Source organism: Chaetodon trifascialis, chromosome 20, assembly GCF_039877785.1.
Source record: "Chaetodon trifascialis isolate fChaTrf1 chromosome 20, fChaTrf1.hap1, whole genome shotgun sequence".
NCBI lineage: Eukaryota > Metazoa > Chordata > Actinopteri > Chaetodontiformes > Chaetodontidae > Chaetodon > Chaetodon trifascialis.
Genome location: NC_092075.1, coordinates 6,386,901 through 6,402,148, shown reverse-complemented (window position 1 = coordinate 6,402,148; position 15,248 = coordinate 6,386,901). Strand labels below are relative to the sequence as shown.

The window sequence follows — 15,248 nt, the reverse complement described above, 5'->3', positions numbered from 1 at the left end:
GTGTACCTGAAAAATGGCGCTGAAAGAGACGCAAAACAGATGAAAACGACACAAGCCTGGCCGCATATCTGCGCCCAGGGGCCCATTGTCTCATAATCCATCCGTGAACCTGACAGGTGAATGATGTGTGCTGCTCCACAGCAGAGTGAAGGGGCCAGCATGCTGGGCTGGAATTGGATAATAATTCAGGCTGGGAATCTGGTGTCAAACCAGGGCCAATCCCCACACAGACGCAGCAGATCACATATACTGCAGCCGTTTTTGTTGAAATACTTGTCTTGTTTGCTGTTTATACCACTAATGTTATTGAAGTTAAGGCCAAAGGATTAATATTCATATCATTCCTGTGCTTGTTTGTTTTGCACCTGTTATTTCCTCAGAGGTCTGAATGGACTGCTGTTATGATCATGGTAGCTCTGAATAAGCAGAGGTACTTCCACCTGACAGAAAACAGTACGCAGGTCTATATTATCTATATTATTTCCATGCCTCTGCATCTGCGTCTTTCCTACACAGCGTGACTACATGTAGAAGCCATTTATTTGATTTTTAAAACAGAAATCAACCTGAGAAGGGTAGTTGTGACGACATGCTGAGAGTGAATATACCTGAAATTTTACTGGCCAGATTTCCGCTAAGTATTGTGTGGACACACTCCTCAGAGGTTGATTTCCAGTCTTTCTGTAAAGCGACAACCTTGTAAAATTACCCTCGACCAACAATTTGCTCCATAACAAACATAAGAACAGCTGTGAAATTTGTTGTAAATTCATAAAGAAGATGGGATATGGGAATATGTTCAGGGCTGCAGTTGTTATTAAGGATGCTGTGTTCAAGTCCTCAGTATTTTTTCTAGGAATCTTTGAGTTGTTGTCCAAAGACTTACTTCATGAAATGATTGGAGCTGGTTACAGTCTGTTTTTCCCAGCAGGTTTGCTGATTTCACTTTTTAATAGCTGTAAGGTTGACACTCCAGTGAAGCACTACACCTTTGGGGGAAAAATAACAAAATAACATGTAAAATGCATGACTGTGGACTTAATGACTTATCAGAAAATGTGTAATTTTTTGATGAACTGCTAACATTTGTAAGTGTCATTATCCAATAGAAAGGTTATCCACCAGCTGGAGTGAAATTTCCAAATCGGAAAAGCCCAAATTAATAATTAGCATCAATAAAGCCATCACTCATAAAGTCCTGTTTAATGTTTAGCTAAAAATGACCTGACTTCATCTCTACAGTTCTGTAAGAGCTCCAAGAAAATGTGCCAATATATTATTTTGCTCACATCCTAAACAGAGAACAGGAGGACATTATGAATGTGTGCTACTTAAATTTTTCCCTGCTGTTTGTGTATTTCTTGTCATTACTTTCTTGCATCATAAACATCTTATGAATAACTATTTCCATATCAGAGATGTTATGATTTTTTATGACAGTAAAAGGCATTTTTTTAGGGCGCATACCTGCTGCTGCTGCCGCCGCCGCCTCGCGCACCTTGCCGTCGGTGTGCCTCCTCACCTGCTGTGCCCTCAGCTTGTTTTGTTTACCTCTTCGCTCCTGACACGTGGGGGAGGGGAGGGGGAGGGAGGAGAGGAGGGCTGGAGAGGGGAAAGGGAGGGCAGGGGAGGCGGATTAGCGCAGCGTCGGTGCCCGGTGTCCTTTCTAGACGACAACAAACACAAGAGTGACTGAGAGAAACGCGTACGCGGAAGAAGCTCATTTTGCACCTGCTTGTCCTCCTCGGTCAGTATCAGCATCTCTCCGCCTCTCCATCCATCACCCGCGGCGTTCCAGCATGTCTCTGTCCGGCTCGCAGACACCAGAGGACGGGCTGTACGGTGAGTGGACCAGGCCGTTGTTTTCCTCTTATGTCATCTCATTTATTTATTTACCTTCACGGCAATGACATGGCGTTTTATGCCCACGTGCAGCTATTAAACAGCTAACCGACATCAGTGTTAATGCTGTTGTGTGTGTGTGTGTGTGTTTGTGTGTGTGTGTACGCATTTATGTGTGTGTGCACATTTCACTTCATCTGCATATCAACAGAGTGGTTAAACAACGTAAGCAATGAGCTCAGTGTGTTTGCAGGTCTGATGTGCACATATCAAACAGCAGCCGCACACATGATACTAACAGCATGTCAGACTGAGATCAGGCGTGAGAAGATGCCACACAGGCAGGAAGACACTGCCAGTTTTAGAGTTGGCATTGTTGTTGCCACAGACACTGTCATTGTGTAAACGGATTCCCTGACTCACCTGTTTGTATCTCTGTAAGCCAATTAAAATGTGGAGATTTCCTGACGCTTATAGCTCCACTGTGCTGTGTGCACATTGCTTGGCACATAGCATGCTGGGTAGAACATGTGGAACAGTGTTATGGGGAGCAGGACACTAAGGGACTGTATGAAAATGACTCTTAGGGTTGAAAAGTTTAAAAAGCAAATTATAGCCTGACGGAGTCTGGATTTTCAAGGCTGACACAGACATCCATATCTGTGAGTTTAAAGAGTGGAATTAGCAAAAAAACATAACAAGCGTGCATGTTTGTATCCAAATGCAGAGCACGTTCAAATCAAATTTACAGCAAGTCAGCGAAAGAAAATGCAAATTACTCCACGTCCACTCACTACGCTTTTATTAGGAGCCGTGTGCATCAAGATAAACAGTTGGTGGCGCTAATTCTCCAGCAGAGTGCCATTCAATCACCGAAGAAGAAGAGGGCTCAACAAACCTTGGACGATCGTGTGGAAGTTATGGGATTTTAGTTTGTTTCGTGTATGAATGCTGATCGTCTCTTCAGAGGAGGCTTGAGCAACATTTAAGTCGCACACTTCACGTAATCACGATTTATTGACCAACTCTGTTTCCATTGCACTTGTGTTTCATTTTGTTTTGAAGCGATACACCATCTTTTCCACCTCAGCAAGGCATAAAAAGTTTTTTTTTCTTTATTTCAAGGATTTTTTAATGCACAAACTGAAAAGGGGCATAAATAAATGGATGAAAACACATTGCTTTCATTGCTTTCATTCTCATATGACAAATCGCACCTTTGTGATCCATAACTATTTTTCTTTTTGTCAGTAAATCCTTGCAATAAGAAGGTGAAGTAAAATATAAATCTGAGAAGAAAAACATAAAGAGCCCTCTGCTCTCCTAAAACACACCTGCCTGCCTCCCTGCCTGCCCACCCCTACAGCCCCTAAACTGCAAGCAGACGTTCAAAAATGAATCTGTTGTGCTGCAGTTCATTGAGTCTTTTAGCATCCAGCTCTTGTCCACATTACATAAAGCTGATTTGGCAGCGGCGCAGATGAATGTGTACAAGATTGCACCATCGAAACTGATTTAGTGCTGCAGAATGGTGACAGATAAGTCAGGCAACAAGGCACTTGTTATGTCATAACTCCCCTCTGTAGAAAAATAACTAGGGCAATGGCACAGTTTCCCCGCTCTGCCCTCCCTCCCTCCCTCCAGCTCTGCACCCCCTCTTGCTGCTGTTTGTGTGATTACAGTGTCAAAAACCTGGGTAATGTGAAGATGAGAGAGATCACATGACAAGGAAGGATACTTTTGTAGGCAGATGAGGTGTTGATATGTTGTAAATGCTGTCGGTGTCACAGAGGGATACAGGCAGCATGACAGCAGAGAAACAAGGGGAGGAAGGGAGAGGGTGAATGGCTAATCTCTAACAGAAATAAGATCTTACGTAAGCAAGCACGCTGTCAGCCTGAGTTAGCCCTGCCCTACTGTTTGGCTGCGGGTGTGTGCACGCCATACACACCAGTGTGCATGTGTGTGTACGTGCGTGCATGCGTAAATCTCTTCCTGCTCATGTACCCAGTGAACCTGCGTGTCCATTCATTCATATGTGCATCCAGAACTCATTGATGAAGAGAGAAACAGACTCTGGCTTGCATAGTCTGTGCATTTTTGTATGTTTGTGTAACACAGCACCCCTGTGTGCAGTGTCCTTCCCGCATTCAGCGTCTCTCACGTCATGTCGCGTCTCGTCAGGACATCTGTGGTGCCTGTAAGTCACCATATGTCAGCGCACGCCTGTCCATTCACAGCCCACCCCAAACTAAAGCCATAACATTTTACAAGGAAACAGATGATATCGCAATATTAGAGTTACTAAAATATTGATTGTATGAGTGAAATGAGGTTGCCAACATGCACCTTTCTGAGCATGAGTCAGCGATTTAAAGAAAAAATCAAATTTTTGTTATGACAAACAAATGAAACACAATATTGGACAATGTAAAGTAAAAATTAATATTAAATTTCATATTATACAGAAAGTAAACTGTCTGTGTGTGTGTATTACTGATGTTGTGGGGACATAAATGTGTTTACACAGTCACATTATCAGGACTCACCTTTCCTATGGGGACAAAAGCATGTCCCTGTAGTGTAAATGATTAATCTTTAGAGATTAGTGAAGACTCAGGTTCAGGTTAGGTGTGTGTATTACTCACACTGTGGGGGCATAAATCTGTGACCTTACAAAATACACGTCCCCATAATGTGAATCATTACATTTTAGGGTGATGACTTTGGTTAAGGTTAGGGTTAGGCAAGAAGTGGTTTTGGTTAGGGTAAGTCTCTAGGAAATGAATGTAAGTCTATGTAATTTCATTATTTTCTCACTTCTACTCATTATAATTCAGTTTTAATTGTTGATTTCTGTGTAATTAATGCATAGCACTCATATCTTGTCATAATTTGATTCCCAGTGACACTCAGCAGAGCAAACAGCATAAATATCGCACTCAATGCAAACACTCAATTCTAAGGCCATAGGTTTGTTTACTTTCCCCATCACGACTCCTTTCTGGCTCATTACGCTCTGACATATGTGTATGAAGCCCTGCCGCTCTCTGCCTCCTCGCTGACAGCCTGAGCATCGTTACAAACTCTGCCGCTTGTCTCGTTTCCTCGTCAGGCTCCTGGGTCGAGCTGGAGGAGCTGATCGCAGCCGTGAGCCGCAGGGACAGTCTGACAGGGCCGGAGGACAGCATCTCCTCCGCCCTGCAGGGGGAGCTGGAGAGGATCCTTCTGGAGGCACAGCTTGAGTGTGAGAGGAGTAGAGACAGGTACTGGTGCAGTCCCTTTGCTTGGACTTTGTTTTGTTTGGGGGGTTGAGCTGCACGGTGAGGTGTAAAGATAATTTACACAGTGACTCTCATTCTGTGCTCTGTGGAGCAACACATATTAAAGTGCAGTCTGTCCACATCTTGCCCAGTGTCTGTTTGTTGTCCACAGTCCTCCACAGGTGGGGACTCCACAGTCCACTGGTTCCCCAAGACCCACTAGTGAGCAGGACAGCGATTGTGTCACCATACAGGTATTCATTTACATAACACTGACGTGTGTTGGTGATATTCATTAGACTTCACAGATACACAGACATTTAATGTTATTGTGAAAGAACCCACTGGTGGTTTAAGCCCATTAACTACAAATCACCTACAGTATACTTTCATTACATTTTCTTTTACATTATTGCTGACCATCAACCAAAACTCAGAGGAAGTTTAAATGCTGATTTACAGCCACTCATTCCCATTTATTTCAGCACGGTTTACAATCAGCTTGCAGAGACATTAAGCTTGCCTCAGACAGATTATCCATCTCCTCTAAAAACTCACAGACCTCCAAGAGAGTCATATAAGTTGTTTTCTGTTTTATTGAACTGTCTTCGAGCGGTTGCTTCTTGCTGAATGGTATTTTGTTTGAGATTTACAAGACTTCTGTCCAAAGTGAATATGAGTATCAGCAGTGTACATGTGCTGAGTTTGCACAAGGAAACATCACTGTCTCTGTCCTGTTTTTCTCCGCTTTGTCTGCTCCTCTTCCTCCTCTTTTTCTACTGTTGCGCACCATCTGATCCCTGGTCTGTGTTGCAGGAGGAAGGTGAGCGGCGAGGGGACACTGACTGGGTGTGGGATTGGTCCAGTAGACCTGAAAATATGCCACCAAAGTAAGATCAGCTGTGTTTTATTTTACTTTGCACTTATTTATGTTTGCTGTTTGATATTTTATTAGACTACATCCCAAAGTCGTTAGAGTACTTGTAAAGATGAATAGGCGTGCAGCAGTTTTAAAGGAATACCACTTTCTCGCCTGGAGTCAGACGAGGAGATCGATACCACTCTCCGGAGGCAGGAGGTGATACATTAGCTTAGCTTAGAGAGACTGAAAGCAGGGGAGAACAGCTAGCCTAGCTCTCTCTAAAGTTCAAAACTCTGCCTTACAGCACCGCTAAAGCTGCCCAATTAGCACGTTGCATCTAGTTTGTTTAATCCGTGCACAAACAGAAATATAAAAACAAGTATTTGTGGTTTTATGCGAAGTCACTATTTTAACCAGAGGAGACACTGGGCTTGTTTGTGTAGAAATAGTTGCCCTACATAACTCCCTCTGAACAAATATATTCATATTTAATTAAAGAAACATTGAGCATTTTAGTTTTTGGCACTAGTTGAAAATAATAAGGCCTGTTTTCACTCGCAAAAACCCCCCCCACAAAAAAAAGAAATTTGCTTGTTGTGTGAGTTTGTCTCATCAGTTTGACTTGACAGCAGGTTCCAATGCTGTGTTTTAAATTTTGTTTATACCATTGAGTGTTGAGAAACACATGAATCACCCGCGTTTTTTATTTACACTGCCACACTTGACATTTAATCTTGTGCAGTACAATAAGTCTATCTGACAGGTAGTAGCTCTTAATGGTCTCAGTCTGTCAGTGCTTCGCTACCTTTCTTGCATTCTCAGTCTTCTCTCTTGTGTTCTCATTATCTCTGTTTATTTTTTTTCCTCTCTATCTTTCTTCTCGCTGCATCTCTTATCTCCTCCTCCTCTCACTCTGCAGAGAGTTTGTGTTTCAGCACCCGAAGCAGCAGGGCTCCCTCAGTGTTAGGAAGACAGAGGTGATGAAGAGAGGAATCTTCTCCTCCGATGTCCTCCTCATCCTTGGTCCCTCACTGCTGGCATCACACTTGCTCACACTTGGAGTCGGGTGAGATACGCACACACAAACTCCCCTTTTATATATCTGAAGTACATGCATTACAGCACTGCAACAACTGGCCCACCCCCCTTAATTACTGTTGCTACGCCTGTCAAGCTTTTCACTCTCGTGGTACGTAAGCACAATGATAACAACGGCAGATGAACCACTTCAAGTTCTCAGTAATTTATTAAACTATGGGTCTTTGATTTCAGACAGAGGTAAACAAGAGAAGCTTGTCATTTCAAAGCTGGCAACCATCAATTTTCCTGGTGAAATGACAGTTGACACTGGCAGATTTTTATCAACTATAGCTTGCAAGCTAATTGACATTAACTCCACGAGTTGGTTCAAACACTGTCTCTGGGGGACGTTTTATGTCTCTGGGGGACATTTTATGTTATCTTATGGCTACATGTGTGATATTGTTGCACAAAAACTGAGGCTAAAGCTGCAGGGGTCCTGGTCTGAAAGTTAGCTTCCTTACCAGCTGATGATCCACATCAAAGAGGGAAATAAATGAAAGGTTCTGCTATTGTATTGCAGCGATCTATAGAGCTTGTTAGACCTGGTAATCAAACTGTTACTTTGTTCTAGCATAACCGTGCTTAGCTTAGCTACTTGCTCTTGACTCTTAGCTACTTGTCCATATTTTCTCATATTCTCAAACTTTTGACTTTGCTACGAAGGCGCTAAAAATGAAAACCACCCAATATGTTGACCGTGAATGTAACGCTATCTATGTATGGTATGGCTGGGAGGGGGTTGCTGGAGTGTGCCAAAGCACGTTTAAGCTTTTTGCAAGCAAAGAAATGCAAAGCTTGACAGGCTTGCTGAAGCTAGCCACTGTTTCTAAGCTATAATCGGGGTTGTGCTGTTTTGGGGAGGGGTTTGGCGAATGGGCAATTATCAGTTACTTCTTTCTCTTTCAGGATCTACATAGGAAAGCGATTGGCCGCTTCCACAACTAGCACGCTGTGACGTCGGCTGTAGCCCAGTGACCCCGTTTGCTAAGAGTCTGGCCAATAAGGTCACAGTCCGCCCTCTCCACTGCACTAATTTGCCTCCTTCCTTCGTCATGGGGCAATCTTAGGACCCTGCCTGTCTGTACCTCTATCTCTCTGTTCATCTGTACGTCTGTCTACCCAGCAGCACTCTGCCAGTCTGTCTTCCTGTCAACCTCTCTGTCAGTCTGTGCATGTCGTAGGGCCCGGGGAGCGGATGGATGCCGACCAATGAGTCAGACTGAGGTCACTTTTACTCTCCCGGAGAGTAACACTGATCTCAACCAGCTAAAGCATAATCAGAGAGGAGAAATTGCCCAGATACAAGAGAAAGGAGAAAAAGAACATTTTACCCAGCTAGAACAATAAATCCTTTTGATAGGTAGAGATGAAAACGGTTCATTGGGAACAGTGTGTTCAGACGGAATGGGAAAGATAATATGTGGTAGCCTTTCGCCCAACCTTTGAAAAAGCAAAATGTCTGTCATTTGTCAAAAGTAATGGCCCCCTGTAAGACTGAGCTGCTAAAAGTGGTTCTTGGGGTTTTTCTGCAGTGATGGTGTTATCTAATGTAGAGAGTTTTAGTTGGCCAAGTGAATGTAGGAGTGGCTCTGGTTGTGCTTTTTGTCCCGTAAACCAATTAAATATCTGACCTCCGACAAAGACAATCATTATCCCATTAAAGTTCACTCCTCAAAACCTTAATGTGCCTCTTGGGTCTTTTATTCTTCTCCTCCAGCTCATCTTGGCAGCATTTGTTATACACATGTTCATCTCGTTTAATAAATGCAGAGAAAGCACAAAGGTTTGCTGAAGTAAGCTGGGGCCAGTAACTTAAACTCTATGTGTACTACGTATTATTAGTTTTTGGTTAAGGTTGTCTGGAGATTATTCACAGGCAATCATAGAAAACTCAAAGGAAAGACAACCTACTGTGTTGTTAACAACCTACAAATGAACCGCAGCATCTGCTTAAGATTTCCTCCCTTTTCCATATGAGGTAAATCACTGCGAATCACTGCTGATTTGTCCCGATAAGCTCTTTGGTGTGTGTTTTTCATACCCCACCATGGCTGACCCTTCCTCCTCCAGAAATGTTATGACATCACACCAGCGTGTCTCTTCCCATCTGCCTTTGTCATTCCTTACCTCACATAAGTCTTTCTTTTGTCGTTTTTTTAAACAAGCTGCTGCTTTGACCAGTCAAGGATCTGACATTTTATTGCTTTCCCATAAACCAGAAACCCGTTTCCTCTTAACATCTCATGAAAATAGCTGGCCTGGATCCTGAATGGGCGGCCCGAGAAGCACACTGAGGCTTTTGCTGTGCTGCCTTGAACGTAAACGTGCCCATTTGTTGTCCGGCCTGACCAAGCCCAACGAGTTTATCAGCCATTAGCGGAGTGTTTGATGTGAGGGGCCCTGCTGAGCTCGTTAAGCTACTTCTAGACACACCAAGCTGACGATGCAACAACAAACCTGTCTTGGCAGAGCACAGAAGCACCTGGTTTCCATTCGCAGACATCCTCACATAACACAACCACATGCACGCATGCAAGGATGCTTAGTTACTAGTACATGTTTTGGCATCACTTTTACACAACAAGGGCCTACGTTGTTGGTAGGAAGTTGGGAAATGTTCAATCAATGTCCTTGTTTCAGTGCTGAAAAATATTTTTTTTGCCAATTGGTAATAATGCCATTGTACTCAGGGAACAGGGAAGAAACATGAGCAGACAGATGATGGTATGCTTTTGAATGTATCCTGGATTAGAGGAGAAATAATGACCAGAATTGTCAGTTTTACACGTCGATCTTGGTGTGTTCCTGGTTCAACTTTGACCCACTGTATTTACTGAACAGTTTTTCTGTGCAGTGACAGATTATTATCAGTGTTTTAGTCTTGGTTTTTCATCTTAATGAAGTTTTTTAGATCCATTTTAAATTCGTCCATAAAAAATTAACATTTTTTCATTCAAACTAAAGGTGAACAACATGTAACCTTTTAAAGCAACAAATACAAGATAAACAGTCATGTGAAAGACAGATGAGTGGCCAAATTACCTAATTTCTGTATTAATTCAGTTTTCTTCATAATTATATGCAGATTGCTCTGCCAAACCAAAAATCTACTCGTTAAAAGTGGATTTAACTGCTTGACTTGTTCTCTGAGCAGGAATGTTAGCTAACGTTAGCGGTTCATGGAAGGAAAATAATAACACATTTAGCATAAATTCATCCACAGTCCAACTGAAAATTAGCTGCAACCAAACAGTTGGAACCATGGAAACATGCAGTCCAGCACCCATCTGTGAGTGTGTGTACACAGCTGGTCACAGCTGTAAACCAGACTAAAACCAACAATAATCAAATGACTAAAATGTGATTCAGACTAATGTATGCTTTCATCAAAATGCAAAGAAAACAAAAATAATCAGATTTAACAGTTGGCTCCTTTGCAGCCTGTCCAGTTGTTTCTTGCCCTGTCAGATGACATTGCAGCTTAGGCAGAGTTCCCAGATCTCAGCAGAGTACACTTTATCATTACCAAAAGAAATGACAGTAGGGGTTATGGATACAGACCACAATTATCCTTTAAGCTGTGAATTTTGGCCTGTGGGTTGTCCCAGATTCAACCCCCCAAACCCATTTATCCTCAGCTTCTGGCAAACAGGCAGTCACAGGTGGGAGAGGCGGCTGTAAATCACCATGTTCTCACACGGTTATATCCCCTGTTGCTGTGAACCCCTGTGACTTCTTCATAGCAGGGGACTGTGTGTGAACCTGTAATATCCATCCTGAAAAAGGGGACAATTACTACAGCCAAAAGCCTTAAATGCCATGTGATTTTTTTTTCCTCACAAAAGGGAAACAGCAGACTTTCAATACAAGTGGAATACGGTGATAAGCGGGAATCTGAGCATTTGGTGTTACGAAATCTAAATCCTCCCCTCATGCTTCGTCTCTGGTAGCTGCTGAAGGTGGAGGAGACTGAGGCTGAAATGTGAAATCTATTCATTTCCTGGACTGCACTTTAGAGATTGGACATCTGTCTCTCTGGGAAATGCATTACCTTCTTGCTCCTATATTGCTAGACAGGAAATAGAGAGTCCAGTTCCAGAGTTTGGATATAACAAAGAAGTTCAGCTGGCACAGCGTCAGCGCCATAACATTCAAACAAGGTCACTAATTTGAGCCTCCATCTCAAGTAACTTTACTTTACCACATGTGGCCCACTTCCCCCTCATGAACCACTTATTATAAGGAATAGTAGGTTATAATTCCACATAACAGAATGACGTACTGCCTCTGAAAAATCAGACGCATAATAACACACAGCTTACCAAACTGACACTCTCCCACGCAGCTGAAGAACGCGGTATAAACGCATTCATCAGCAATATTTGATATTTGATTCAATAAATAGTTTTCGGATCACTGCGTCTCTTCAGATGTGATTCAAAATGCACGTTGAATGCCCCCCTGCCGGAAACATTTTCAGACGGAGCTTCTTGCATTTTTCATACTCGCCGTCACTCTTGAGAACACAGCAGCACTTTGAGCGTGTCTGCACATATGACCCAGTGTGCTCTCCCTCTATGTGCTGTTTCCCACCGTATGGCGGACCTTTCAAGCCCAGACATGCTCGGGCTCAATGTGCCAGAACTATGAAGGATTAATGAGAGCACCTGGAATAAGACTCATTGGAGCACAATGCAGTGCTGTTCACGCTGGGTAAACAGGCGGCTCAGTATAGCGTAGGTGTATGTTGTCCTCACATTCTGGAGCATTTGTTTGATAAGTGTTTTGCTACGTAGAATCCTTCACGAACATGTTGAGCTGAGTGAAATGAAGTGTATGTATTTTTTAATTAATGCTGAGGAGGGGAAACAAGACTCAAGCTGCCACTCCACACCTTTCAAAGATCAGTTAGGTCAAACACCTTTGCTTACCAACGTGGGGTTAGGGTTAGGGTTAGGGTTAGGGTTAGTGCTATTGCTATTGTGCTATTGCTAGCATGCTCACAATGACAATGCATGCGTCTTAGTTTAGCATGCTAACATTTGGTAATCGGCATGAAATACGAAGTACAGCTGATTCTGATGGGAATCCAGTCAGAATTTTAAGTGTGACCTGACGATGGCGCAAGGAAAATTAAAGTTTGCGCCAACTTTAATGGAAATCAGCGCAAAACTGCGACACAAAACCTCACTCTGTCACTAAAAGAAAAGTCAGAAGACCATGAATGTCGTGATAAAATTCTCTTGCAATCCATCTGGTAGTTGAGATATTTCTGTGTTGAACTGGCATCCACAGAGCCGTGCTGATACCGTAGCTAAGAACGTAAAAGGAAGGTGAGAAAGGTCTGAAAATTGGGAAAAGGTAGCATTGGGGGTGTGAAAAACAGAGCGGGAGAGCTGCGTGGCTAAATAGGTGTCAAGTCTCTATAGTGATGATTTACAGCAGTCTCCATCTACGGTATGAGGTGTGGAGGTGTAGGTGAGACACGCACTGATGGAGATGGAGTGAGTGAGTGTGAACGCATGCAGCTGGTGCGAGTGGCTGAAGGAGCAGCTGGATACTCTGAAATGCTCTGAGGGTGAACTCACAGTTTACATATGGCAAAACCATCAGCCGCAACTCCGACCGGCGGCTTTGCGGGGGCCTTCACTCGGCGCTCTTGCATAATGCTGAGAAATTTTGTGAGACACTGAAACCACATTGTTGTTTTAGAAACGGTATGTTCCCTGATCACTCTGAGGCTATTCTGAGGATACCTTTGTGCACCTATCATCAATCTTTTAGCGTAATAGCAATGTTTTTCCAAGAGAGGCGCTCAGGTTTATGTTACAGCGTCCACAACTGAGAGCTTTTTGAGTGATTTTACAGAGAGATGTGAAGGCAGGCGATTCGGTCAGGTAAATGGAATTGAACAAATGGTTTCATCTGTTTCCTGTAATTTTCCAAAGTTGGTTTCTAAGGAATCGACAATTCCCATTTTTTATCCACAACCCAGACTAATAGGTAAATTCACATTCAGCTCAAACAAATATGTATTTATGAGTTCATTTAGTTTGAATACCTCAAGGCCATGGACGCAATTACAATCTACAATTGTGCCTCATTTCTAAAGATTTTCTGTTCCATATTAGCTCAGAATAAATTTTCTGATTAATTTTGGATCTCTAACATTTGATGTATAATTTGTATTCATGCCCTCCATGCTGCATTAGACGATTCCAGGAAACTCGACAGCTTTATCCACCATGACATACCAATTTGGCTCAAGAGTTTGCAGTCTAAATATGCTGCAGGATGTGGGTCCATTTATTAAGCCTCTGCCTTGAGTTCAGAGTTATGGTCTGTCTAATACCAAAAATTCAGGCAATTTAATGCTGTAATTTTGGGTTTGGAGTGAGTCCCCTCCACCAGACGGAGTAGAGGTTTTGATAGATGCTGCAGATTTAATGAGGTGTTGGATCAGACCCCTCTGACTTGCTGACTGGCTGCTGTTACGTAACTTCATCAGGTAAGACAGTGCAGAGCTTGTAAGACGTTGCATCCCACAGTGTAATGAGCACTTAAGCACTCAGCGCAGGAGCGAGGAGACTTATGGTCACCACCAGCTGTGGCTTGCTGTGTCATAAAAGTCTGTGTCCGTTCCTCAAACACAAGGGTACTGATGTAAGTCGCTTTATGAAAGAACTTCTTGTGAAGAGGAACCTTCATGTGGTGAATGAACTTGCTTTCTTTAATACTGTGTTTTCTTTGACATAAAAACTTTTTCCCCACACAGTCAACATCCGTAAATCTTTTCCCATTATGCCAGAAAATGTCACATTGAGGAGACAAATTATACTTTAATGAGCACCATTTGTGTAATTTGTGGCATATTCACGTGCCCCAAGAGGATAAAGTAGGATATGTTTAAGTAAGAAAAGACACAATCCTTGTAGTGACAGTGAGTAATACTACTATATGTGTACTGTAGTCCATAAGTCAATCATGCATACATTTCAGCACATCACACCAGAGCTTGATAAATGATCCTACAATGATGCACCAGAAGGAGAAAAACAAGATGATTTGACTGTGAAAAAATGTGTTTGTAATGTTGACACCTGCTCCAAAAAAAAAAAAAAGTGGATTCAATGAGAATAAACACAATTAATAGAATATTTGTAGGTCATGGACATTACTCCTTTTTTCTTCTTGGACTACAGTAAAAAGTCTTTCTTCATTTGTTATGAATATACCACATGTTTCCTATTACGCCCCTTTAATCATTCTTGTTTCTGACCAGTTTGTCTTGTTTTCTTTTTTTGGTTCAAAGCTTTTGGAAAATGCTAATTGTCAGACCTCCCATGAGAGCACAGACTGTCTTTGTATTCTGCATTAAAAACGACTGCTTCAGGTCAGCTGTGCATCATTCACTGGTAACACAGTACGTTTTGTTGCCATTGTGGTTACAGCAACGCCATAATCTTTAGTGTCTGTTAGCAACTCGCCTTATAAGGAGAAGCTGAGTTAAGAGCGGGAATGTCTCAGGATTGGGTCGTATTGGTATCACGAATAAAAATAGTCGTGAGATGGTGTCAGAGACATTTGGGGTTTGGTTTTATCTCCGAGCCAGAGCAGCGTTCACTGTCTGACCTCATCAACCGCACCATGAATGTGACTCATGTGCCCAGGTCCTCCAGCAGACTGATGTGGTCTCCGGACCGCAGCTGCAGACCACGCATGGAGGTCTGAGGGGCTTTCTGTGATCCAGACCCCAAACGCCTGTAAAGGCTCATTCTGAAACCCAGTCAGCCGGCAGATAAAACTGGTGTCCTGTTGCTGACTGGATGGAGTCCATATCAGCACACAAAAACAGGACCAGAGCAGGGGTAACCACAAGGAACACCTGTGGTAGACGTATGGAAACTATGACTCATTTGCAGCTGTTTGTTGCTGTAGATACTCGTGTTTATCCTTTCATGTGGGAACATCATCTTGCAGCGGCAGAGACTCGGCTTTTATTGAATCAGTGAAGGATTCAAGCATCATTAATACAGATTCAGTATTTTTTTTCTTTTTCTCTTTTTAATGCCGAATGGCAGTTACTCACCCGTGGAATAAGGCTCAGTCGGCTTAAAAAATAAGATGCAACAGGCAAGGAGAAAAGGAAAAACAAACATCATTAAGACCTGAGCCTCCTCATCTCTGCCAAATGTGGT

The 15,248-nt window shown here is 42.8% G+C and overlaps 1 protein-coding gene across 1 annotated transcript; it reads left to right on the top strand.

The window, feature by feature from the left end:
* The first annotated feature begins 1,549 nt into the window (after positions 1–1,549).
* On the top strand, positions 1,550–8,733 carry LOC139349161 (BCL2/adenovirus E1B 19 kDa protein-interacting protein 3). The gene is made up of 6 exons (XM_070989704.1): positions 1,550–1,842; positions 4,958–5,108; positions 5,278–5,359; positions 5,922–5,995; positions 6,887–7,033; positions 7,957–8,733. Exons 1-6 carry the CDS (start codon positions 1,800–1,802, stop codon positions 8,003–8,005), a joined length of 546 nt encoding a protein of 181 aa, XP_070845805.1. The 5' UTR covers positions 1,550–1,799; the 3' UTR covers positions 8,006–8,733.
* Positions 8,734–15,248: the final 6,515 nt, after the last annotated feature.

What these genes read in the sequence shown, in the direction of transcription:
- LOC139349161 (XM_070989704.1), top strand. Translation starts at nt 1,800, where the DNA reads ATGTCTCTGTCCGGCTCGCAGACACCAGAGGACGGGCTGTACG. An exon ending in TGTGAGAGGAGTAGAGACAG is followed by an intron (nt 5,109 to 5,277) that starts GTACTGGTGCAG and finishes TGTTGTCCACAG; the next exon opens with TCCTCCACAGGTGGGGACTC. An exon ending in CCTGAAAATATGCCACCAAA is followed by an intron (nt 5,996 to 6,886) that starts GTAAGATCAGCT and finishes CTCACTCTGCAG; the next exon opens with AGAGTTTGTGTTTCAGCACC.